Source organism: Homarus americanus, unplaced genomic scaffold (genome assembly GCF_018991925.1).
Source record: "Homarus americanus isolate GMGI-L3 unplaced genomic scaffold, GMGI_Hamer_2.0 scaffold38060, whole genome shotgun sequence".
In the NCBI taxonomy this organism is placed as follows: Eukaryota; Metazoa; Arthropoda; class Malacostraca; order Decapoda; family Nephropidae; genus Homarus; species Homarus americanus.
The window spans coordinates 8,261-36,176 of record NW_024716630.1 but is presented as its reverse complement, the minus strand read 5'-3'; the positions used below and the strand labels follow the sequence as shown (position 1 = coordinate 36,176).

The following is a 27,916-nucleotide window of genomic DNA, read 5'->3' as shown; positions in this document are numbered from 1 at the left end:
AATGTAATGTTGAAGGGATACAACTTTGCTCATTTATACTTATACTTATCACAATCTCCCCTAAAATAATTTAGCTTTTGTGTTTATTCAAGACGTCTTCAGGTCATGAGACCCACTAATTCCCCACCCAAGAAAGGGTGACTTGACATTCCATCAGAAGGTCAGTAATACGAGACCACTAATCCCTATCTCCACCTGATATTGAGTCAGGTCAGGTCCCCCCAAAATTAATTTAACTTTCATATTTTTTTCAAGACATTTTCAGAAAATTTTTCCCTAAAGGTGGAAATTTTTGGAAAATTCCGGCTTTGGGTAATGAGTTTAGGAGCAAATTTCAATTCCAGCTACCGGAGATTTCCAAGTTTGAAGGATTCCGGCTAACGGAGATATTACTGTAGTACTGTATTTGCATATTTGTGTTTTTGCATGTAGAAGTGTTGAAGGCTAATCTGATGCACATCATGAACACAACACCAAAGAAATGTATTTAGTTAATGATATGTTTTTCTTGGGCAATACAAAAGATCTGAAATAATATTATCCCACTTTTAAAGTGAATGTGAGAGACTAGGTTCTAATGAAGTTTCACATCTTGTTGACAGGTAACGGCGCTCTCAGAGGTTCATATCGAGTTAGATTCCCGATTTGTAGAAATTTACAGTGCACATCTACGAATTCACGCCATGTTCTCTGGCCTTCGGTACATCATGTACCACTACCCACTCACAGCAGCCGTTATTGGTATCGGTATTTGTATGGTGTTCCTCTCTGCTGTCGTGATCTTCAGCTGGTACCGGTTCTCTGGTCCCACTCTGAATGCTAAAGTGAGTAGATCAAGTTGCAGATTCATAAAGGTTTATATGACGATTCTTACAGTTGACTTAAACTGTAATTCAGAAATTGCATCAAAAGTTTACTGAAACTTTATCTTTAATATGTAGATGTTGAAACTAGGTATGAAATCTGGCTTTAATGTTACTTTTGTATGTTAGTCAACCAGTTAGGTACATTCTAATATCTTCACTTACACACAATATTCATCACACTGCCTGTGAAGAATCTAGTTTTTGTCTCATTGTGTTCAGTATTGCGATGTTTGATGGAATACTTTCCAGATAACTAAACGTTAAAAGATGCTGTACCATTCTCTAAGCAGCTGAATAGGTTTCCTTCTGTGTACCATATAAAGTTATAATCCATTATATAGTCATGTAGACATTGTATGATTAGCTGTTATATTTCTGTATTTAAGTTTACAACATGTACGCTCATGTGTAATATTGTGTAAACACGGCTGGTACCTCTCATATTTGTAGTCGTTGACTCTAAAGATGAAGGTTTAAGAACTGGTTAATTACAGCTTTCATCATCACCCTTAAAGAGTTTTAATTTGAATCATCATTATTAAAGGGTTAATGATTGTTTCTCCTGTTATATATGAACTGCCATAGTCTGTTCTTTTAGCCTGTCCTTGCTACTTTTCATGACCTCCCACACTATCAGTTCTTAACCTGTCAGATTGTCTCTCAGCTACACATCTGTCCTTCAACATTTTTTTTTTAATCATATTCATCATCTCAAAATTAAGTGAATGACTTTTATGGGATTTAATATTTAGTAACTCTAACTTTTAGTTCTTAATGTCAGTGTACATTAAAAGCATATAAATGGCATTGTAATGGAAGCAATGTAAAACTACTTTGTCTTAAAGAAGATTCTCAACTCCCTGCCTTTATACGGTCATAGAAATTTATGTTCACCCCCTCTGTATTAATAATAAATTTTACCGAGACTTTATAACTTGAGCACAATACATTTTTCAGATTGGTACTGATCAATTACCAGCATCCTTCCACAGTGGGAATGCTTTATCTGTTTCTCAAAGAAGTGAAAAGGCAGTGAAATCAGTGGAGGGTAAGAATTTTTCCTGCTTGTTATCTGTTGTCTTCATCAGTTGTGTTCCACCATTCATTAATTCGTGTTTTCTGGTTCATCATATCATTTCAGGTACCGTATTGATATTAACATTTTTACCAAGTCACAGATCATTTTACTTGTCATGTAAATATCAATCAACTTATTGCTTCACCCACACTTGGCAAAATAAGGTTGTATATGTAACTCTTTTGTCATTGGTATCAAAACTTGAATTTGTTTGTTGTTTTAGGTCACAGTACAGTATTAAATTATGTGTCATTACATCTGTCATTCCTTCCTATACTCTATTTCAAATTGTGAATACTTGTGTCAGTTACAGAGTCTTCAGACGACTGGGTGCAACATGGCAGTTCTTCGGCATTATCTGGAGGATCAAGAGATCATAATGAAGATGGGGGGAGAAATGTGACAAGTGATGAAGGTAACGACCAGGTTAGTTAACCCCCATGACCATAGTTATTATTATACAGTATACGACTTATTCTCTCAGCTTCATTCCTATTGGCTCAGGGCCATCAAAGCTTGACTGTCAGAGTCAAACGTTATTTAGAGGGCATTTATGGTGCCGCAAATTTACTGATTCCAAAGTAGCCCAATTTTAAGCAAATCGCAGCAAAATTTTTTTGGTCACGGTACACAGTCTCCAAGTAGCCCAATTGGACGCCTAAACCACGAGTGTGGCAACACTCACCTCTTGGTTCCCGTCCAGTACAAAGCCTTGTACAGAGGTGCTGGATGTCTAGAAGCTGTGATGTTGGACTGAGTGTGAGGGCACCAAAATGACAGACTGCACTTGAGAATGTGACAGATGACCAAGTTGAAGGAGATGTGTCGGACACGATGGGTAGAACGTCATTACACGTTTGAGGTAATCACCCGGCTGTACCAACCAGTGGTAACAAGCTTTGAGGACATTTGTGGAGATAGCTCACCTAATTGGAACTGTGACACATTGAAATATGCAAGATCCTACCTGTTGTTTCATTGGTGACAGCACATAATGACATGGCATGTATCAAGGGTTTGTCAAGGAGAGTCATTTATGTGGTCAATGCATATAAACATCTTGAGTATTTTAAAAATAGTCAATTGCAACCATTCGTCCCCCCACCCCTTCCTTTCTTGAGGGTAGGAGGAGGGATGACCGGTCAGTGAAGAGATTGTGGGTGAATACAGGACAGCTTGTTGTTTTATTTTTAAGTCAAATTATATATACAGTTGGGTCTTCATTTACGTGGTCAATTGAACCCACGGAGTACCGCGTAAAACGAAAAACACGTAAATGAAATAACAGAACATAAGGGATTAATTGAAATAGAGACTGGGCCGAACCCCAAACTCCACTTTTTCCGACACAATACATACCTTGTAGTCAAAATAACATCTTAATTTTATGATAGTATGCACACACAATTAATAATTAAGAGAAATATCAATAATATTAGGTTTTTAACACTTACATTAGTAGAAAAGATGGCTGGGCACACAGGGATTGGGGGTTGGTTCCGTGGCAGAGGGCAGATTATTGGCCCTCACCTGTATCACTTGTGTCAATTGTATCACTTTCCACCACAGAGGCTTGCAGGGCCTCTTTGTCAAACCCCTCAAAGTTCATAGAAGTCCATATCCTCACTATCACTGACTTGGGCCGGCTGTGGTGGGTGGCGGGTGAAGAACTCGGTAATGTTTTGATGACTGGGCGACCTTGTGCGCACCCTACCCGCGCCGCTTCCCGCGTAAATGACCAAATTTTCCACGTAAATCAAGCATTTGAATTCTGGCAAGGCACCGCGTAAATGACAAAACGAGTCAACCAAAACTGTGTAAATCCAGACCCAACTGAAGTATCATATTTCATTCTATTATTTAATGCTGTAGGTTATATTATTTGTGATAAAACATACACCATAGAAGACTGATCATATGAGAATATATAATAATGAATACAGGTAAATAAATGCACTGGCCTATATGAAATCTGATAAGACTGCTGCACTTTATTCTCATTAAAGACATTACAGTACAGTACACTATATATATTTAATAATAAATATGGATAATACCTGTATATTAAGTGTAGATTTTATTGTATGACGTAAAATTGTGTGTGATTAACTGTAGTGCATGGTAGTAGGTTCAAGATCAACTGTTGAGGAGCACTTGGCAACACATCAGTGTATGTTACTACTCCTTTCCACTCCATCTCTCTTGTCAACCGAACCTTTCTGCTTTCTCACTCCATATTTCAAAATGTTACGAAACGTAATGTTGAAGGAAGACAACATTGTTCATTTATATTTAGACTCAACTTTGTGGCAGAAATCAGCTGTTCAATAGCATCTGGCATTGCTGCGGGCAGTGTTACTTACTTTTATCTTCATCACCACTGATCGGCCCGCTAGCCGCTTGCGCTATCTCTCATGTCTCTGTTACGCACTGTTGGCAAGTACTGGGCATGCACTGGTTTCTGAATGTACCTGAACCTGCTCCAGTGTTGGTCAAGTGTGGTCTTGAAAGAGCTCACACTCGGTGCTGTCACAACACTTTCCGGCAGATTGTTCCAAGAGTTCACAACTCTCACTCTGAAAAAGTTTGCCCTCACAGTTTTCTGGACCTGCAGCTTCTTCAACCTTGAGCTGTGACCCCTTGTGGGGCGAGCGTCCGCCAGCTCCAAGTAAGGACACTCGACTGAGTACTGCCCCCTGAGATGCTTATACACCTCAACTAGGTCACCCCTTGCCCGTCTGTAGTATAAGCTAAGTTCAGGCGCTCCAATCTCTCAGGGTAGCTGAGGTGCCGAATGCAGGCACCAGTCTGGTGGCCCTCCTTTGAACATTTTCAATGAACTGACAGTCCCTAGCATATCTCAGGGACCAGACGGGATGACAGTACAGTCGGCCCTTAACATACGCGGGGGTTAGGTAACAGAGATACCCATGAATGGTAAAAATCCGTGTACTTTTGCTGCCTCCCCCCTAAAAAACCCCTGGCCCCCCATGTCCTTATTTGCCGTATATACCTGTGTGTAGTTCGAGTTTTTAAGACAAAACTATTTGGCAAAATATTGGGGGTCGACCTCTAAACGGGTAATAGTTTCGTTAGGTTGAAAAATATTTACCAGTAACTACCAGTAAACAATGGAAACGATGCACCAACGCACCACCAGCTGTGAGTGTCGGTACAGTTGCCAGGGCAGATCTCTTGCATCATCATAGTAAGCCCAAAGTAGCCAAATGCATGGTACGGTATGCACAGGACGATGTAAAACAAAGAATTTATTTTTTAAAGTCTATTTATAGATACTGTACATAAATTTTTGTTCATTACATTTGAAACATCAATTTTTGTGAATTAAATTTGAAACAAAAGAAAACTACGATACCGTATTTTCATTAAAATATTACATCACACATATATTTTCCCTTAACTGTGACTGAATGAATATATTCTCAGAAATAAATATGGAAATGTAATATTTTTGCTGAAATGATACAGTATTACCCCGCTTAACGCGCTTTCACTTAACGCGTTTTCGCATATACGCGGTGCCTTGCCAAAGCTGAACTTTCACTTAACGCGGCATTTTTCATCATATACGCGGTGAGTGTCCGGCTCGAGAGCTATTTTTAGATTCGCACCACCCCCCACCCGCCACCCTGCCTGACTGCCTGTTTTAGCTCATAAAATTCATACAAATTACCCAGCCAGAATATAATTTACATTGCTGGAATTCTTATAATTTGGTGATCATTTTGAATATAAACAACATATATTTTGCATTAAACATACAATTTTTAGATAAAAATTGTTCTCTAGGTAATTATGTTATCTTTTGTCCAAAATATATGACATTTATATTCAAAATATTCCTGGTCTTACAAGGAATCCAGCAATGTCAATTATATTATCCTAACTTTAGTTTGAGGTATTATTTATTAAAATTTAGTGGTTATCCCACACATCTCCTTGGGACGGTTGGTGGGGGGTGGGGGGTGGGGGGGAGGGAGGGACCGACCGACCGACCATCTGTTACCCCGTGAAGAATTATTTTTTTTTTTATTAACTGAAGATATTTGTTTTAGCTCATAAAATTCATACAAATTACCCGGTCAGAATATAATTTACATTGCTGGAATTCTTATAATTTGGTGATCATTTTGAATATAAACAACATATATTTTGCATTAAACATACAATTTTTAGATAAAAATTGTTCTCTAGGTAATTATGTTATCTTTTGTCCAAAATATATGACATTTATATTCAAAATATTCCTGGTCTTACAAGGAATCCAGCAATGTCAATTATATTATCCTAACTTTAATCTGAGGTATTATTTAATACTAAATGTTAAAAACTCTTGAATGGAGGATTGGTGGGGGGTGGGGGGAGGGTTGGGACTGACCACGCGGTTGGAAGAGGGGGGGAAGGCAAGGTGGGGTACTTTGATTGACAGATAGTGTCGAAGAATATTTTTTTTTTTTTATTAACTGAAGATATTTGTTTTAGCTCATAAAATTCATACAAATTATCCGGCCAGAATATAATTTACATTGCTGGAATTCTTACAATTTGCTGATCATTTTGAATATAAACATCATAGATTTTGCATTAGACATACAAATTTTAGATGTAAAGTTTATTCTGAGTAAATATGTTATCTTTTGTGAAAAATATATGACATTTATATTCAAAATATTCCTGGTCTTACAAGGAATCCAGCAATGTCAATTATATTATCCTAACTTTAGTTTGAGGAATTATTTATTACTATACCTGGTTTTCCCCCAAAAATTTCTCAGAGGGAAGAGCCAGTGAGTGTAGTGTGAGAAGAGGGGGAGGGAGTTGAGTCCATTATTTGAATGGACATTAACTTGGCGACTGTATTTCTCTATTTCTCTTAAGTATTAATTGTGTGCATGTACCATCATAAAATTAAGATGTTATTTTTACTACAACATAGTTATTTGTCGTCAAAAAGTGGAGTTTGGGGGTCGGGCTGGGTTCTATTGGAATTAATCCCATATGTTCTGTTATTCACTTAACGCGGTTTTCACTTAACGCGGGACCCTCTGGGTTCAATTGACCGCGTTAAGTGGGGTACAACTGTATATATATTACAGTGGAAAGTGGGATAAAATCATGACAAAAACGATGACTTTCGCTTTCTTTCGTTGTTCAAAAGATTTTACCGTAATCGCTTTTAGAATGGTTTTCAGTTAAAAAACTGTTGTACCGTACTGTATTACAATAATATTCTATCCTATCATTAGCCTCATAATCCCACAACTGAAAACCATTCGAAAAGCGATTACGGTAACATCTTTTGAACGAAAGAAAGCGAAATTCATTGCTTTCGTCACAATTTTATCCCACTTTCCATTGTAATACGTACGTCATTTCAGCAAAAATATTACATTTCCATATTCTCAGAAATAAATTGTAGTTTTGTTGAAACGTAATGTACAGTATTTAATATTAAAATGCAAAAAGAGCTATACAGTCGGCCCTTGACATATTTCGGGGTTACGTAACAGAGATACCCGTGGATGTTAAAAATCCGCGTATTTTTGCTGCCCCCCCCCCCCATATGTCCTTACTTACCGTATATACCTGTGTCCAGTTCGAGTTTTTAAGACCAAATTATTTGGCAAAAAATTGGGGGTCGACCTCTAAACGGGTAATAGTTTCGTTAGGTTGAAAAATATTTACCAGTAAACAATGGAAACGATGCACCAACGCACCACCAGCTGTGAGTGTCGGTACAGTTGCCAGGGCAGATCTCTTGCGTCATCATAGCAAGCCCAAAGTAGCCAAATCCATGGTATGGTATGCACAGGACGATATAAAACATAAAGTATTCATTTATTACAGTTTATTTATAGATATTGGACATAAATTTTTGTTCACTACATTTGAAACATCAATCTTTGTTAATTAAATTTGAAACAAAAGAAAACTACAATACCGTATTTTCATTAAAATATTACATCACAAGTATATTTTACCTTAACTGTGACTGAATGAATATACGTATTCTCAGAAATAAATATGGAAATATAATATTTTTGCTGGAATGACGTACATATTACAGTGGAAAGTGGGATAAAATCATGACGAAAACAATGACTTTCGCTTTCTTTCGTTATTCAAAAGATTTTACCGTAATCGCTTTTCGAATGGTTTTCAGTTAAAAAACTGTTGTACTCGTACTGTATTACAATAATATTCTATCCTATCATTAGTCTTATAATCCCACAACTGAAAACCATTCGAAAAGCGATTATGGTAACATCTTTTGAACGAAAGAGAGAAAGTCATTGATTTTGTCACAATTTTATCCCACTTTCCACTGTAATATGTATGTCATTTCAGCAAAAATATTACATTTCCATGTTCTCAGAAATAAATGGTAGTTTCGTTGAAACGTAATGTATAGTATTTAATATTAAAATGCAAAAATAGCTATAAAAACAATTAATACACCCGTAATGTACTGGCTGGCATCTCCACTCGTCCCTGCTCCCGCGTCCAAGGTCACCACTCCTCCCAACTCGCTCCCTCCGCTCCCTCCTCCGCCTCCTCCGCCTCCTCCACCTCCTCACCGTCACTGCTGCCGACAACAAACACAAATGTTTTGTGAATAACTGCACCTCCACTTCCTATGTACAGTACTGAACTGTACTGTGCTGTGCATTTTTACAAACAATAAACATGGCAAGAAAAGCTATTAAAAAAAAAGAGATAAAAATTTCACTTTACTGTACAGTACCTATCCTCGGCGACAGGACGGGGGTCATCGGGCTCATCGTCACTCAATTCCATAACGGGTGGTGAAGTGGGGGCGACGGTGGATTCAGCTGCTTCCTCACTGCCGCCAGTGATTGATGGTGTTAAATCTCTCCTTCGGTGATCAAAGAACATGGTGATGGGGAGTTGTCGTCTCTTTCTTTTCATTTCTTCCATGATGTTTTTGTATGGAGCAAAAACCTCATCCATCCCTCGCATGAATTTCAGGGCACGCACCATGGAGGGGTCCATACTATAGGCCAGGTTTTTCAGTGCCTCAATATTCCTGGTCATCTTCTCCAACGTTATTTCTTGGTGCTCTTCCTCTTCCTCATCCTCTTTCCCTTTCGCTTCCGCTTCCTCTTCCTCTTCCTTGCCTGAGTCTACTAACTCCTGTAGATCCTCCTCGGTCAGCTCAGTGTCGTGCTCTTCAATTAGCTCCCTAATCTCGTCCTCTGCCATGTCCTGGAAGCCTTCAGCAGCCACTTTCATTAAAATCCATCACAATCATTTTCCTTGTCATCGTCTGCAGCACCAAACAGCTCCTTCCAGTCTTTTCCTTGAACAGGGCTAGAGGGTACGTGTTTTTCGAATCGTTTTCAATTAAAAAAATGTTACAGCACATGTATATTTTACCTAAACTGTGCCTGAATGAATATATTCTCAGAAATAAATAGTAGTTTTGCTGAAACGTGATGTATTTCAATGTAAAATAGGATAAAATACATGACAAAAACAAAAGACTTTACCTAATCTTCCAATGTTCAAGAGAAGTTACTCGTTTTTTTAATAGTTTTCGGTTGAAATACTGTTATATTACAATGATATTCTATTCATACTGTGCTTGATATACTACATTCACGGAAATGTAATATTTTTGCTGAAATGACGTACGTATTACAGTGGAAAGTGGGATAAAATCGTGACGAAAACAATGACTTTCGCTTTCTTTCGTTCAAAAGATGTTACCATAATCGTCATTTTTCTACATAAGAATAGGAAAGTAATGCTTATTACTGTTTATATATGCTATAAATAATACTTATGAATGTAAAGCAAAAATTCTACCCACCAATGGTGATGAAGTCTAAAACATAAGGACAGCCAGTGAATATTGTGTGAGTTTTTACTCAGATGATGAAGTCATCAGGTTCAACTCTGGCTGAAGCTGTAGGTTCAACTCTGGCTGAAGCTGTAGGTTCAACTCTGGCTAAAGCTGTAGGTTCAACTGGCTGAAGCTGTAGGTTCAACTCTAGCTAAAGCTGTAGGTTCAACTCTGGCTAAAGCTCTAGGTTCAACTCTGGCTGAAGCTCTAGGTTCAACTCTGGCTGAAGCTCTAGGTTCAACTCTGGCTAAAGCTCTAGGTTCAACTCTGGCTGAAGCTGTAGCTTTTCATAAAGATGTCATACCTGTTACTGAAACTGTTACTTAACCTGAAGTTGTTGCTGAAGCTGCTTATGATGCTGAATTTGATGGTGTAGCTGAAGTTGATGGTTTAGGCCTTCGAATAATAAAACTGTCTAAAGAACCTTGCACAACTGCTTTCTTTTCATGTTCCTGTTAATTTAAATGCTTTGTTCTGTTAATGGATCCACTTTAGAAAATAAGTTCATTGCTTGCTCCATATAATATCCACAGACCTCTCACCTTTTTCATATCGTTTTAACACATCTAGTTTTTGGGCTAAGCTTATACACTTTCTTTTAGCTTTTGATCCAGTACTACCATCACTTGCTCTCTTGCTCATGTTGAATAAGGACACAAAAATGCCGTAAGAAACCTGAGAAAAATTTTCTCTTGTTCCTGTTCAGCTGTATGAAAACAAAAGGCCCGCCACCTGTGACTGAAGCTGTGACTGTTTATACAAACTCGGCAGCCTTCGTTCACAAGGCGCTTTTTTTTTATTTGTACAATATATACATACCGGGATTTAGTTATTATTTATATGTAAAAGTAATTTTATTAAAATTTTTATTCTATTTTTGTCGTAAATACGAAGAAAATAATGGTGTAAATTGAATTGGGTTCCAAATTAAATATGAATCGTCGTTACTAGAACCGTCGTTATCGGAGGTTTTCCTGTACTACACTTATTTGCTCTTATTTTTATCTTTCTAGTACTGTACAGTGTATAGTTTTCTCTATTCATAAGACAAAATCTGTGGTTACTTACATATAACACTTTACAGTAAATAGCAATCTCAAATTATTCTCAGTGACAACAGTTGTTGACAACCAGACTTAAAAGTGTGTATTTTCAGACCAGAGAGTTCGGTTTCATATTTTTATTATTATTGTTGATGTAATATTGTTTTAATAACCTTCTTATACGCTTAAAGACCTTCGTTGTTGAGTGCATTTTTCGGACTGGGGTCTGCCCCAATGAGTCCGATTTATCATGGTTCTACTTCTTATTCCTGTGGAGATTAACAAATTGCTATTGTTTCAGCAGATGGAGATTAGTCAGCCTGAGGTGACCGGGAATGGTGGCAGCGATGAATTTGAGGTTGTGGATTCATCTAAAACTTCAGGTTAGTCATCACATTCTTATCTTGTTGACTGTAGTCGAGGTTAAGGGGGATTCAGTCATCTTTCTTTGTGTAATATTACATTTATTTCAAATATAAATACAGGTCGACCACTTATTTTCCGGAACCACCAGGGCCGGATCAATGCTGAACCATGGGTGGTCACAGCCTTGGAGGAACTACCACTATCGTAATCTCCAAGTCAATAGTTATACACTCTGGGCTGCTAGAAAATCCATATGACACAGCGTAAGCAATTATTAAAAGAAATTAAATGAAAAACAGGTACACTTGCCCCACTGTATTTGCAAACTCCATATCTGGGAATTCACTTATTCACAAAAAATTATTAGTGACCCATTATTAAAGATTTGCGATCGAAATTAAGCTATCCACGAGACTTAAAAAATTTTTGACTGACTGTTGGCAGATACAGTACGGTACACTCGCGACTTACGCTAGGGTTACATTCCTGGGACCTCGCGTAAAGCCAAAAAATGCGTAAAATCAGAAACACTCGTAAAAATTCCATAAATCGCCCTTAAATCAATAAGGGTGCCAAATAATTTTTAGTGGGTGTACATGATACTTGTAGACACACACACACACACACATATATACAGGAGTGTGTATATATATATATATATATATATATATATATATATATATATATATATATATATATATATATATATATATATATATATATATATATATACAGTGGATATGCTATAACGAATCTAATTGGTTCTAGAACCTTGTTCGTTATAGCATTAGCTATTCATAAATTCGTTCAGGCCCCAAATACAACCACTTAACACTGAAAAATATAATATAAAATTGTAAAATTGTAAAAGTGCATACATATGCATCTAAACCCCTGAAATAAAGAATATCATTAATACTTGTAATAAAAAAAAAAAATAAAAAAATTAAATAATGTTCGTTGTAGGAGTTTAGTTCGTATAGCATTCTCAATTTTATAGGTAAAACCGTTGTTATAGGAATATTAGTAGTAGGATCCGTTCATTATAGCATACCCACTGTGTGTATGTATATATATATATATATATATATATATATATATATATATATATATATATATATATATATATATATATATATATATATATATATATATATATATATATATATATATATATATATATATATATATATATATATATATATATATATATATATATATATATATATATATATATATATATATATATATATATATATATATATATGTATGTATGTATATATATATATATATATATATATATATATATATATATATATATATATATATATATATATATATATATATATATATATTTATTTATTTATATATTTATATATTTATATATTTATATATATATACAGTCAACCCTCACTTTCTGGCGGTCCCACATTCCGGCTTTCTACTTCTGGTGCCCTGCCAGAACCCAGGATGCTCACATTCCGCGGTGTTGGGGTGTGTGTGATGGTGGTGTTGGAGGGTGTGTGATGGTGGTGTTGGGGGTGTGTGATGGTTGTGATGGTGGTGTTGGAGGGTGTGTGGGTGGTGTTGGAGGTGTGTGTGGGTGGGTAGTGTATTGACAGGTGGTGATAGGAGAGTGTGTGATGGGTGGTGTTGGAGAGTGTGTGTAGGTGGTGTTGGGAGGGTGTGTGATGGTGGTGTTGGAGGGTGTGTGTGGGTGGTGTTGGAGGTGTGTGTGTGTGGGTGGTGTTGGAGGGTGTGTGGTGGTGTTGGAGGGTGTGTGGTGGTGTTGGGGGGTGTGTGATGGTGGTTTGGGTGTGTGATGGTGGTGTTGGAGTGGGTGTGTGTTGGTGGTGTTGAGAGGGGTGTGTGTGGTGGTGTTGGAAGGGTGTGTGATGGTGGTGTTGGGGTGTGTGATGTTGGTGTTGAAAGGTGTGTGATGGTGGTGTTGGAGGGTGTGTGTTGGTGGTGTTGGAGGGTGTAGTGGTGGTGTTGAGGGGTGTGTGGTGGTGGTGTTGAGGTGTATGATGGTGGTGTTGAGGGTGTGTGTTGGTGGTATTGGAAGGTGTGTGTTGGTGTTGAAGGGTGTGTGTTAGTGGTGTTGATGTGTGTGTAATGGTGGTGTTGGAGGGTGTGTGATGGTGGTGTTGAAGGTGTGTGTTGGTGGTGTTGGAGGGTGTGTGTTGTTGGTGTGTGTTAGTGGTGTTGGTGTGTTGGTGGTGTTGGAGGTGTGTGATGGTGGTGTTGGCAGGTATGTGTGTGGTGGTGTTGGAGGTGTGTGAGTGGTGGTGTTGAAGGTGTGTGTTGGTGGTGTTGGAGGTGTGATTTGGTGGTGTTGGAGGTTGTGTGTTGGTGGTGTTGGAGGTGTGATGGTGGTGTTGGTGTTGTTGTTGGAGGTGTGATGGTGGTGTTGGAGGTGTGTGGTGTGGAGGGTGTGTGATGGTGGTGTTGGAGGGTGTGTGTTGTGGTGCTGGAGGGTGTGTGTTGGTGGTGTTGGAGGGTGTGTTGGTGTTGGGGGGTGTGATGGTGGTGTTGGTGTTGTTGGAGGGGGTGTGATGGTGGTGTTGGAGGGTGTGTGGTGGTGTTGGAGGGTGTGTGATGATGGTGTGGTGTTGGAGGGTGTGTGTTGTGGTGCTGGAGGTGTGTGGTGGTGGTGTTGGAGGTGTGTGTTCGTGGTGTTGATGGATGTGTGATGGTGGTGTTGGAGGGTGTGTGATGATGGTGTTGGAGGTGTGTGATGGTGGTGTTGGAGGTGTGTGATGGTTGTTGGAGGGTGTGTGTTGTGGTGCTGGAGGGTGTGTGATGGTGGTGTTGGAGGGTGTGTGATGGTGGTGTTGGAGGGTGTGTGTTGTGGTGCTGGAGGGTGTGTGATGGTGGTGTTGGAGGGTGTGATGGTGGTGTTGGAGGGTGTGTTGGTGGTGTTGGAGGGTGTGTGATGGTGGTGTTGGAGGGTGTGATGGTGGTGTTGGAGGGTGTGTGTTGGTGGTGTTGGAGGGTGTGTGATGGTGGTGGTGGAGGGTGTGTGATGGTGGTGTTGGAGGTGTGTGTTGGTGGTGTTGGAGGTGTGTGATGGTGGTTTGGAGGTATGTGATGGTGTTCGAGGTGTGTGATGGTGGTGTTGGAGGTGTGTGTTGGTGGTGTTGGAGGGTGTGTGGTGGTGTTGGAGGGTGTGTGATGGTGGTGTTGGAGGGTGTGTGTGATGGTGGTGTTGGAGGGTGTGTGTTTGGTGGTGTTGGAGGTGTGTGAGTGGTGGTGGTGGGGTGTGTGATGGGGTGTTGGAGGGTGTGTGTTGGGTGGTGTTGGAGGGTGTGTGGTGTTGGTGTGTGATGGTGGTGTTGGAGGGTGTGTGTTGGTGGTGTTGGAGGGTGTGTGATGGTGGTGGTGGAGGGTGTGTGATGGTGGTGTTGGAGGTGTGTGTTGGTGGTGTTGGAGGTGTGTGATGGTGGTGTTGGAGGTGTGTGGTGGGTGGTGTTGGAGGGTGTGTGATGGTGGTGGTGGAGGGTGTGTGATGGTGGTGTTGGAGGGTGTGTGGTGGTGGGAGGGTTGTGTGGTGGTGTTGGAGGGTGTGTGTGATGGTGGTGTTGGAGGGTGTGTGTTGTGGTGCTGGAGGTGTGTGATGGTGGTGTTGGAGGTGTGTGATGGTGGTGTTGGAGGTGTGTGTTGTGGTGCTTGAGGGTGTGTGATGGTGGTGTTGGAGGGTGTGTGATGGTGGTGTTGGAGGGTGTGTGTTGGTGGTGTTGAGGTGTGTGTTGGTGGTGTGGAGGGGTGTGTGATGGTGGTGTTGAGGGGTGTGATGGTGGTGTTGGAGGGTGTGTGTTGGTGGTGTTGGAGGGTGTGTGATGGTGGTGTTGGAGGTGTTGGTGGTGTTGGAGGTGTTGGGGGTGTGTGATGGTGGTTTTGGAGGGTATGTGATGGTGTTCGAGGGTGTGTGATGGTGGTGTTGGAGGGTGTGTTGGTGGTGTTGGAGGGTGTGTGATGGTGTGTTGGAGGTGTGATGGTGGTGTTGGAGGGTGTGTGATGGTGGTGTGTTGAGGGGTGTGTGTGATGGTGGTGTTGGAGGTGGTGTTGGTGGTGTTGGAGGTGTGTGATGGTGGTGTTGGAGGGGTGTGATGGTGGTGTTGGAGGGTGTGTGTGTTGGTGGTGTTGAGGGTGTGTGATGGTGGTGGTGGTAGGTTGGAGGGTGTGATGTTGGTGTTGGGTTGAGGGTGTGATGGTGGTGTTGGAGGGTGTGTTGGTGGTGTTGAGGGTGTGATGTTGGTGTTGGTCGTGTTGGAGGGTGTGGATGGTGGTGTTGGAGGGTGTGTGTTGGTGGTGTTGGAGGGTGTGTGATGGTGGTGGTGGTAGTGTTGGAGGGTGTGATGTTGGTGTTGGTCGTGTTGGAGGGTGTGTGTGGTGGTGTTGAGGGTGTGTGTTGGTGGTGTTGGAGGGGTGTGTGATGGTGGTGGTGGTAGTGTTGGAGGGTGTGATGTTGGTGTTGGTCGGTTGGAGGGTGTGTGATGGTGGTGTTGGAGGGTGTGTTGGTCTTGGAGGGTGGAGATGTTGGTGTTGGAGGGTGTGAGAGGTGTTGAGGGTGCGTGATGGTGGTGTTGGAGGTAGCAGTGACAGCCAAGCAGCGGGTGTAGGACACAGACTGAGCAGATATATAAAACCAGATACGCCAAGCTCGCTGGCATGTTTCGTGGAATTTAGCAGAATCACGCCGATTTAGTGAAATAGTTTAGTAAATCAAGCTAACATAACGGAAAGCTTGATTTAGCAGAAATTTTTATTTAACGAAGAGGGATGGCTCAACTATTCTGTTAAATCGAGAAAATACTGTACCATACGCGGTCTCTTGTTGTTTTTAAAGTTTATAATTTTCCAATTGTCAAAACAACCTTTGCAATGAGTCAGTGAGTTCAAATCAAATTACCTTATTTACCATGAGTAAGATGATTTTTTTTTTTTTTTTTTTGCAACGTAAATTACCCTGCATCTAATGTGCCCGTGTTAATGGATGGGAGGCTAGCGCCATAGGCAGAGGTCTAGCTAGGTAGCCTGGGACGAGCATTAGTCCACTGAGCACAAATTGTGTTACTAATAATAAAATACTGAAAAACAAGCCAAATTATCACATTCTATTATCACAAACTTACGACAAATTTGCAGAAGACATAAATAATGGCTACATTGGCCTAGACAGAGGGAAGCTCACAACATCTCACTGTAGGTCCTTCCCAGCATACTTAACCCACACCAGATACATGTCTTACATTATTTAATATTTATTACCTTTAGAAACATTTGTATATTATAATATGAAAATGTGCCCTAGAAAGATTAAAGAAATTTTAGCAGATCGCTCAGCCGCAGTCAGCCTTTGCAATGAGTCGATGCAAAACAATAGTGATGGTGTTACACCCTGGTGCCGTCAGCGGCAACACAAAACATCACAGCTAAATACCGCGTTTAGATCCTGTCGGTAATTCTTATGACAAAAATATAAACAAGCCACACAACTGCTCTAATCAGAGGTAAAGTTGGGTTAGTGCTTATAATGTTACTACAGGTTGTACCTCTCTAGTCCGCATTCTGTGGTCGTCACGATTTTGGTTTGTCCAATAGGTAGATAGGCAGCTTTTTTTTTACTTATCTGAATTATTATTATTATTTTTATTTTATTATTATTATTATTATTATTATTATTATTATTATTACAGGAGTATTACATTTTGCCCCTCAGGCTCCAATTTGGGTCAGTGACCTGTGCCGGGTGGGCTAATCCCGTAAAAAAGCGACAACCTCGAAATTAAGGTTTGTTTACATCCGCAGTTCGACTCTGTCTCTCTGTTGTCTATACAGTATAGAGTACAACATTTAACCATTCAATATATATTAACAGTAAATAAGTGTTGCTTTCATATTCTTATGAAGTAATGGCGATATGCTTTCACATGTACTTACATCTGGCAAGATCTCATTTTTCTTTAACATTAATGGTTAGCTACTTATATTGTTCCATTTATTAACATTAAATAACATTACTTCAAACAACCATATTAATTTACATTAATTTTACTACAGCTACAACAGGGTCTTATTTTCTTGTTTTATATGTAGAACCAGTCAGTCACTGGTTTTGTAATCACGAAAACAATGCTGTCTCATTTCTCGTGTTTTTAATATTCTACGTATTATTAATGAATTGTATTGCTCATTTGCACACACAAACATTAATTCAATAAAAAAGACATTCAGTGATAAACAATAATGAATCTTTTGTACATAAGAATATGACGCTGTTTACACGATTGTGCATGTCGTCCTGAACATTGGGGCAGTTCACACCTGTCAAAATTCAGTTTCTACAAAACTTTAAATTGTGTATTTTTTTTCCAAATAAAAAACATTGAATTAAACTCACAAAATTTGAGAAGCTACTGTACGACATTTAACCCTTCAATATGTCTTCAAAGAGACCACGAAGCAGTGAAAGTGGTGCTAACGAAGCAAGTCACTATCTGTCCAGAAAAGGGTGAATTTCCATGGTCTGAAATTTCCATAGTCTGGCACCAGTCAGGTCCCGAGGTTGCTGGACTAGAGAGGTACAACCTGTACAAGTACAGTATATATGATTTCCTACTTGATTCCAGTATATATTGTATTTACATGCACAAATTATATGTTTTCCCTACAAACCACTTTAAATCACTTTCAATAATTGTATGACAAAACATACAGTCGGCCCTTAACATACGCTGGGATCATGAACAGAGACCCATGGATGTTAAAATCCACAGATATAGGTGTGCCCCCAAAAAACCCTGGCCCCCACGTCCTTATTTACCGTGATATACCTGTGTGTAGTTCAAGCTTAAGACCAAATTATTTGTCAAAATTGGTCACCTCAAAAGGGTAATAGTTTCAAGTAAGGTTGAAAAATATTTACCAGTAACTGGCAGTAAACAATGGAAACCAACACCAACGCACTCACCAGCTGTGAGTGTCAAGTACAGTTGCCAGGGCAGATCTCTTGCATCATCATAGCAAGCCTAAAGTAGTCAAATCCATGGTATGGTAGCACAGGACGATGTAAAACAAAAGTATTCATTTTTAAAAGTCTGTTTATAGATACTGTACATAATTTTTTTATTACATTTGAAACATCAATCTTTGTTAATTAAATTTGAAACAAAAAGAAAACTACGATACCGTGATTTCATTAAAATATTACATCACAAGTACAGTAATACCCCGCTAACACGTTTCTCATAAGCGATTTCACGGATAAGCTGTGCCTCGCGCAGAGCTGAACTTTCACTTAACGCTGGTTTTTCCTTATCGGATACGCAGAGTGTCCGCTCAGAGCTATTTTTAGATTGCCCACCTGCCACCCTGCCTGACTGCCTGCCTCGCCTGTTTTAGCTCATAAAATTCATACAAATATTACCGGCCAGAATATAATTTACATTGCTGGAATTCTTACATTATGATGAGATCATTTTGAATATAAACATCATAGATTTTGCATTAGACATACAAATTTTAGATATAATGTTTACTCTGAGTAAATATGTTATTATTTTGCAAAAATATATGACATTTGTATTCAAAATATTCCTGGTCTTACAAGGAATCCAGCAATGTCAATTATATTATCCTAACTTTAGTTTGAGGTATTATTTATTACTAAAAGGTAAATATTCTGGTTTTCCCACATCTGTAGGAGGGTTGGTGGGGAGGAGGGACCTAATCAACCGCCTGTTACCGTGTGAAGAATATTTTTATTTTTTATTAACTGAAGATATTTGTTTTAGCTCATAAAATTCATACAAATTACCCGGTCAGAATATAATTTACATTGCTGGAATTTTATAATTTGATGATCATTTTGAATATAAAACATCATAGATTTTGCATTAGACATACAAAATATATGACATTTATATTCAAAATATTCCTGGTCCTACAAGGAATCCAGCAATGTCAATTATATTATCCTAACTTTAATCTGAGGTATTATTTAATACTAAATGTTAAAATTTAGTTTTTCACCCAACATCTCTTGAAGGGAGGATTGGTGGGGGTCGGGGGAGGGTTGGGACAGACTCATGCGGTTGGAAGAGGGGGAGGCAAGGTGGGGTACTTTGATTGACAGATAGTGTCGGGAAAAATATTTTTTTTATTAACTGAAGATATTTGTTTTAGCTCATAAAATTCATACAAATTACCTGGAGAATATAATTTACATTGCTGGAATTCTTACAATTTAGATGATTTTTGAATATAAACATCATAGATTTTGCATTAGACATACAAATTTTATATATAATGTTTACTCTGAGTAAATATGTTATTTTTTGTGCAAAATATATGACATTTATATTCAAAATATTCCTGGTCTTACAAGGAATCCAGCAATGTCAATTGTATTATCCTAACTTTAGTTTGAGGTATTATTTATTAAAATTTAGTGGTTTTCCCCAAAATTTCTGAGAGAAGAGCCAGCAGTGTAGTGTGGAGAAGAGGGAGGGACTTGAGTCCATTATTTGAATGGACATTAACTTCATGCCGACATTTCTCTCTTTCTCTTAAGTATTAATTGTGTGCATGTACCATCATAAAATTAAGATGTTATTTTTACTAGAACATAGGTATTGTGTCGGAAAAAGTGGAGTTTGGGGGTTGGGCTAGTTTCTATTGGAATTAATCCCATATGTTCTGTTGTTCACTTAGCGCGGTTTTCACTAAACACCGTTCCCTGTGGGTTTTATTGACCGCCAAGTAAGTACTACTGTATATTTTACCTTAACTGTGACTGAGTGAATATACGTATTCTCAGAAATAAATATGGAAATATAATATTTTGCTGGAATGACGCATATATTACAGTGGAAAGAGGGATAAAATCATGATGAAAAAAATGACTTTCGCTTTCGTTGTTCAAAGATTTTACTGTAATCGCTCGAATGGTTTTCAGTTAAAAACTATTTTACTTGTACTGTATTACAATAATATTCTACCCTATTATAAGCCTTATAATCCCACAGCTGAAACCATTCAAAAGTTTACGGCAACATCTTGAACAAAGAAAGAGAGTCATTGCTTTCGGCCACAATTTATCCTACTTTCCACTGTAATAATCGTACACCATTTCAGCAAAAATATTACATTTCCTGTTCTCAGAAATAAATGGTAGCTTTGTTGGAAACGTAATGTACAGTATTTAATAGTAAAATGCAAAATAGCTATAAAAACAATTAATACATCTCGAAATGTACTGGCTGGCATCTCCACTCGCCCTGCTCCCGGCCCAAGGTCACCACCCTCCCAACTCGCTCCCTCCGCTCCCTCCTCCGCCTCCTCCACCTCCTCACCGTCACTACTGCCGACAACAAACACAAATGTTTTGAACACCCCACTTCCTATGTACAGTCGTACAGACCCTCGTTTAACCTAACTCAACTGCTCCAGAAGGTCGCTTCGGTTAACTCAGTGCTGCTAACCGGTTCGTTAACCGAAACCATTGTTTCAATGGGTTTTTGGGTAATTGGTTCCAGCTCACCGAAAATTTCTAAATTCAAACAAAATGGTAGAAAAGTTCACTTACTTTGAGGTGTATGTGAAGGCTCCTGGATAATGATGATGATGAGATGATGAGGGGAATTAGAATGGTGGTGGAGGAGATGGGAGAAGAGAAGGCATTGGGGTAAGAGAAGTCACCGCCATTTCACCCATAAAATTTTAGTTCTCTTTGTGTAATTCAAGATTATTTTCTTTTAAATCAACACTGCACTGCATTATATATTGTCAATATGTAAAATAAATTTCAAAATGACCAATAATTTGCTTGGAAACACAGAAAAAAGCATTTAGTTGAAGAGAGCCTCAAGCAAGATGTTACCCAGTGAAAACAGAGATACTAACGCCTGTTTGCTGTGTTAAGAGGCTGGATGCCACATATAAACTAGTCACTTTACCTTCAATTATGTTCAATAATTGTTAAAATGACTAAAAATTGAATATTAAACTTAAAATTATTGAATATTATAAACTTCTTGATATTTACTAAAATAGTAAGGAAGTTGCCCAAAACCGATTAATGTATTGGCTGACTGATACTAAAGCTGGTTGCCCGGTCAGTGCAAGCTAAAACATGTTGAGGTTGGTTCAGAAGTTCGCTAACCGAATTGAAGATCCTATGGAAGGCAGTTCGTTAACCGAAATTTCGTTAACCAGGCGCTGCTTAAACGAGGGTCACTGTACTGAACTGTACTGTGCTGTGCATTTTACAAACAATAAACATGTTAAGAAAAGCTATAAAAAAAGAGATAAATCACTTTACTGTACAGTACCTATCCTCGGCAACAGGACGGGGTCATCGGGCTCATCGTCACTGAATTCCTAACGGTGGTGGGGTGGGGCACGGTGGATTCAGCTGCTTCCTCACTGCCGCCAGTGATTGATGGTGTTAAATCTCTCCTTCGGTGATCAAAGAACATGGTGATGGGGAGTTGTTGTCTTTCTTTCATTTTTCCATGATGTTTTTGTATGGAGCAAAACGTCATCCATCCTCGCATGAATTTCAGGGCACGCACTCCATGGAGGGGTCCATACTATAGGCCAGGTTTGTGCGCTCAATATTCCAGGTCATCTCCCCAACTTCTCCAACGTTATTTTGGTGCTCTTCCTTCCCTCATCCTCTTTCCCTTTTGCTTCCTCTTCCTTGCCTGAGTCTACTAACTCCTGTAGATCCTCCTCGGTCAGCTCAGTGCCTCGGCCTCAGCCCCTAATCTCGTCCTCTGCCATGTCCTGGAGCCTTAGTAGCCACCACCAAAAATCATTTTCCTTGTCATCGCCTGCACCAAACAGCTCCCAGTCTTCTCCTTGAACAGGCTAGAGGAATGTGTGGTTTTTCAATCGTTTTCAATTAAAAATGTTACATCACATGTATATTTTACCTAAACTGTGCCTGAATGAATATATTCTCAGAAATAAATAGTAGTTTTGCTGAAATGTGATGTATTTCAATGTAAAATAGGATAAAATATACGACAAAACAAAAGACTTTACCTAACCTTCAATGTTCAAGAGATGTTACTCGTTTTTTAATAGTTTTCGGTTAAAATACTGATATACAGACAGACCCCGACTTCATTAATTGCTTCGACTTTTACTAATCGGCCGACTTCGACCTACTGGATTTTTTATTATTATTATTTTTTATTTTATTTTATTTTATTTTTTATTTTTTCAAATGACACGCATTTTCTATACCCGAAACGTTTCCGGTTAATGTAGTCCATGTATAATAAAGAAAATTATGGGGCCCCATGTGCATTCAGCTGACTACATTAATGGTAAGTGCTCAGTCACACTGTAACCATTCCTTATTATTTATTACTTTCACTGTACTGTATCCATTCCTCATTATTCATTACTTTTTGTATTGTATTTCATTGTAGATTATTTATTTAAAAAAATTTTTTTTTATCTATGTCGGACTTACGACCATGTCAGACTTATGACCTGGATTTGTCCCTAACCCGCCGTAAGTCGGGGTCTATCTGTATTACAATGATATTCTATTCATACTGTGCTTGATATACTACATTCACGGAAATGTAATATTTTTGCTGAACTGACGTGACGTATTACAGTGGAAAGTGGATAAAATCGCGACGAAAACAATGACTTTCGCTTTCTCTCTACAAGATGTTACCGTAATCGGGTTTTCGAATGGTTTTCAGTTAAAAAACTGTTGCATCACAAGTGAATTAGGATAGAATATTATTGTAATACAACAGTTTTTAACTGAAAACCATTCGAAAGCGATTACGGTAACATCTGAACGAAAAGAAAGCGAGTCATTGTTTTTGCCACTTTACTGTATTGACGACGCCATTTCAGCAAAATATTACATTTCCATATTCTCAGAAATAAATAGTAGTTTTGCTGAAACGTAATTTACTATTAAATTAGATAAACTACATGAAAACACTTTACCTAACCTTCCGATGTTCAAGATATGTTACTCGTTTTTTAGTAGTTTTCGGTTAAAATTCTCTTATATTAGTGATATTCTACTCATACTGTGCTTGATATAATACAGTCACAGAAATGTAAATATTTTGCAACTACAATGCTGATGTCAACACAAGCGTGTTACAGCGAGACTGACTGAGTGAGGAGAGCTGTGTGTGTGTGAGGTTGCAGGAGCCGGCGTGTCCCGGGTGAGGTGTCACAGTTGAATGGCGCGATTTGAATGTACTTCAGTGTACAGAATATTCTCCGGCGGGCAATCCAGTGATTTGCAAATCCGTGTATTATAAACCCGCGACATAAGGGCCACTGTACTAAAAAAATATTCCCTCAAAATATCCTTGTTAAACAGGGGTGCTTTACGCATGTGCATCTTATATGCCTGCAAGTGCTGTATGTTCTTTAATTTGAAGTGGGAAGTTTTCACATAACAATATATTAAGAACCTTAATTAATACTTATGTTACAGGAAGACTTATGCTGTTAAGTAATGTTTCTTAAGTTTAATCTGAAACTTTGCTCATTCAGTTTGCCTCTTGGCATTGTAAAACTTTGTGTAACTTCTGCTAAAAAATTATATTATGTTTCCTTCACAAACATATCTGTGTCAATCTGTAATTATTATTTTTATTTACTAAATTCGAGTTGAAAGGTGGAAATTTTTGTTCAGTTTTAATTTGAAGGAAAAAGTAGAGACTATTGACTTTGATGTGAATTCTTCCAAGTACCTTTGTGTATATTTTTTATTTCTTGTTGATATGTGAAGTAATTTCTTCTTTGCAGAAGACCAAGCTGGAAAAAGACGAGCATCAAATATTTACAAGGATGACGAAGATTGTGTTGTCCGCCAGAGGTGCAGACTGTTGAGTAGATGGATTGATAACTGCTAAGAATACTATTTAGGTTTGAAAGTCAGAAACATACCAAAGTCTAGTACTGTACAGTATTGAATAATAGACATTCCATAAATTATCTTTATAGGAAGGTGCTTTTATCTTATCTGTTAAATTGACATGTTTACTATAAATGTATTTATATAAGTTAAAATACTTTAAGCATCTTCAGTAAATATAAAACAAACTATGGCATCAGGGTTAAGGAAGTGTGGATATAGTACTGTATATTATAATAGTGTTTGTTCAAGAGGTTCACTGTGTATGTTTGTATCATAGTACAGTACTACAAGTAGCCAATGTATCAGTCTGTTGATGTGCTTAGTTTGGATGTGAAATTGTGATGAATTTGAGAACGTGTTTATAGTATGCATGTACAGCTTTAACATGTTGCATACTGTGTTTATTTTCACATCACTGTAAGTTTGACCAGTCAAGTGATGATACTGTGTGGATATTGGTCTGGAAGATAATGTTTAAGAGCTCATATCTAAACAGGTAACCAGTGCAGTGATTATATTTTATCAATGTCTTTTCTCTGTTTTAATGGAATGTGAATGGAAGTAACAGTTTAAGTCAGCAAATATGAGCACTTTATATAACTCTTGATTGTTTAAACCAAAATTTTTTACAGTAAAATCTTGTTACAATTTGCTCAGGTTGAATGTGTGGTGCTAGTTCGTCTTGGCCATAATTTTGTTGGCTGTCATTTTAATGTACTGTACATTACCCACTGGACCTATTTTTAAACTTTAACTGTGTTCAAAATTTTTTAAACAGTTATATTTTGTAAACAAACCAAAATATATTGACTAATAGGTGAGATAAGAGTAAGGAAAATACAGTATAGACTGAAGTATAATAAGTATGAGTGGTAATGGCAGTAGAATTAAGAATAAATAAAACTTCTTTTTATTTAGTTCTACTTTTTTTGACACTGATTGGCCTGTTGTAGATACACTACCAATGATGAGAAGAGCAAGATCATTCAAGTATTGGGTTAAAGGAATTTCAGGAACATTCCCTCATGGGTACTGTATGTGTTATGAATACAGAAATGGCCTTTGCCCTTTACAGGAAGCCACCAAGTTGTTTGATCTCTACAGAACCTCTTTAGATACTAAAGGTATGGTGAATCTATTTCTATTTATCGAAATTAGTGGTACTGTAATGGTTGGTTTCTGTAAATTAATTATTTTCGTACAAGAAAATTTAGTTTCTGTAAACTATACATTTGCATATACTGGCATATACTGTACAGTACTGTATAAGTAATACAGTACAGTATTTAGTTGCTATAAACCTATATAATTATTCATACTCTGCATGGTACAGAGGCAGTGGATATTTGTACATTCATTTAGTACAAACAACCTTTCCAAGTAAACGTATGCTAAGATAGTTTGGGCACATGGAGAGAATGGAGAAAATAAATTGGGTCAAGAGGTGCATCAACCTAACTGTGGAGGGAAGAGAGCCTGGGGTAGGCCATGAATGTCATGGGGAGAGGTTGTAAGAAATGACCTCAATATAAGAGTTTGAAAGAGAGGTTGCAAAGACACCTGCAGCATGGAGAGCTGCCATCAAGTAATCATGCTAACCATCACAAGAGTGAAATATGGGTGTAAAACAATGATCATGAGAATTGTAAAATGATGATTTACAAAGTAGTTATGAAGAAAATTACAGGCTTGTTATTCAGGAATATTTTAGAGATGTTGAGAATATGATCAAGGAGTGAATGAGAAAAATAAAAAGGTAAATTAAAAACAGAGACTGTAATGCATTTACATAAGGAGCAGTATTTTTCTCCCAGTTTAAATCTACTGCATGATAGAATGTGTTGGGTTGTCTGTTTTTAGGCAAATCGTGTTTGTTTGGTCATCTTCTTTTTATTAATATTTTAATGAAATTTGATAAGTATATGCTCTTTTAGGTAACAATTCTGGTTGGACTTTATTTGAATAACCAGTGGTATATGGGTTTGTGTCTGTGACTATAACATTGAAAATATTATGATAGTTATGAGGGCCACTACTGCCACCATTTATGAGGGCCTCCGTGTGCTAGTAACAATTCCTTTACTCTCATACTTATTACCATTGGTAGCGTGATGAGAGGAGGCTCGTGGGTAGATGTAATGATAGTATCAAGCAATAGGGAAGAAATAACGGTAAATACTGTAGGTAAATAATAGACACAATATACAAATACAAAATTTATTTAAACATTAATATGAAATTAGGAGAAAGAATTTATTTGTACCAACAGACGAAATCTAGTACTAGGCCCTCAGGCTCAACATACTCACACCACTACTGGGTGCTATACTCAATAACACTTCCAACCCTACTGGGTGGACATACTCAATAACACTTCCAACCCTACTGGTGGACATACCAATAACACACAACTCTTATAGTCACTTAGCACCATAAAGACAGGGGCAACTGCCACTACCACCTTCAGTCGTCAGGAGTGATACTCAAGCAACAGCCATGGGGTCCAGCCACCATGGAGTACTTTCCCGATGAACTCCTGAAGATCCCAGTGGATTAATTCCACCATATAAATAGCCCTACTGAGTTAGACACTCATCCACCAATGATGGGGCTGGTAGTGGGTGTGGCTTGGTGATCCGGGTCACCTCGCAGGCCAGCGTTAGGGCCAGGACGAGCCAGCTATGGGGCTATAGGTAGTCTGAAGTGTCTGACGCCGGGTCTCACCAAGGTAACTGATCCTACGGCCTCGGACATCTCCCCAGACATAGTGGATACAACATCCACGCCACAGACACGCCTAGGCTGCGTTAGGGACCTGTATGGATGAAGGGACGGGCACTCACTAACTGTGACAACAACATCACGTTTCAGGACGTTAAAGACATAAATATGACTTCACTCAGAGCATATCAACTACGTTACTGTAACACTTGCACAATCAACTATTAATTGGGTCAAATCACTTAAAGAAGGGTGAATTACAACACAGAGTGGAATGGCATACCTGTATGGGTGAAGGACGGGCACTCACTAACAGTAGAAATGCCCGCCTCACCCAAAATAGGCCAGGAGTCCACCTACTTCTATTCCGATGAATTAATTTACTGTACACTATGACGTTGAAACTGAGACTATAAACTCAGTTTCATTCCCTACATCTTCACTAACAATGCTCTGACTCAGCTATCAAAAGCAAAATTAAATTGATTACAAAGGGTTGGATGGCAACAGGTCCCAAGCATACAGGCTCTGCTACTGAAACTCCGGGGATTATGTTCAAAGTTCCCTACAAACAAAAGACGGGGAAACAGAGAAAACGGGGACGTTTCCACTGTGACTCAGAAGGTTTTGTGGACGTTTGAGCGTAATATGAATCCTTAAGGTTTTCAGGTTAGCCGATTATCACGATCATGACATAGTAACATTAAAATGATAAAATTATTTCTTTTTTGGTGTTTGTAACAAGTTTATAAGTGAAGCTAATGAGCTGATCGTTGGTGAAGAGGATAAAAGAGATGGACACCCAGAAAGATGAAGAGTAAATGAATGATCGGAGAGCATAACATATGGTTGATGGGGCTGTTGCTGTGAATGGATGAGATGGAATGAAAGGAGATTCCATGTTTGGTCTTGGTTCTGGCTGTGTGGAAAGGCTCACAAATAAAGGGGAGGGAAGGAAGAAATGTTTTACCCTTAACTAGTGGCTAGTGATTCCCTACTCAACCCTCTTATGCACAATAATGGAATGCTAGGAACATG

The 27,916-nt window shown here is 38.5% G+C and overlaps 1 protein-coding gene across 3 annotated transcripts; it reads left to right on the top strand.

The window, feature by feature from the left end:
• The first annotated feature begins 580 nt into the window (after positions 1–580).
• LOC121858181 (seipin-like) lies at positions 581–24,903 on the top strand. Of its 3 annotated transcripts, none has more exons than XM_042354391.1 (5): positions 581–824; positions 1,824–1,914; positions 2,252–2,370; positions 11,177–11,258; positions 24,046–24,903. In XM_042354391.1, exons 1-5 carry the CDS (start codon positions 684–686, stop codon positions 24,150–24,152), a joined length of 540 nt encoding a protein of 179 aa, XP_042210325.1. In that variant the 5' UTR covers positions 581–683; the 3' UTR covers positions 24,153–24,903. The 3 variants fall into 3 exon arrangements, with proteins under 3 accessions (XP_042210325.1, XP_042210327.1, XP_042210326.1); XM_042354393.1 differs by having other exon boundaries at positions 2,258–2,370; positions 24,046–24,176; XM_042354392.1 differs by having other exon boundaries at positions 11,180–11,258; positions 24,046–24,176.
• Positions 24,904–27,916: the final 3,013 nt, after the last annotated feature.

What these genes read in the sequence shown, in the direction of transcription:
- LOC121858181 (XM_042354391.1), top strand. Translation starts at nt 684, where the DNA reads ATGTTCTCTGGCCTTCGGTACATCATGTACCACTACCCACTCACAGCA. An exon ending in GTCCCACTCTGAATGCTAAA is followed by an intron (nt 825 to 1,823) that starts GTGAGTAGATCA and finishes TACATTTTTCAG; the next exon opens with ATTGGTACTGATCAATTACC. An exon ending in GGCAGTGAAATCAGTGGAGG is followed by an intron (nt 1,915 to 2,251) that starts GTAAGAATTTTT and finishes TACTTGTGTCAG; the next exon opens with TTACAGAGTCTTCAGACGAC.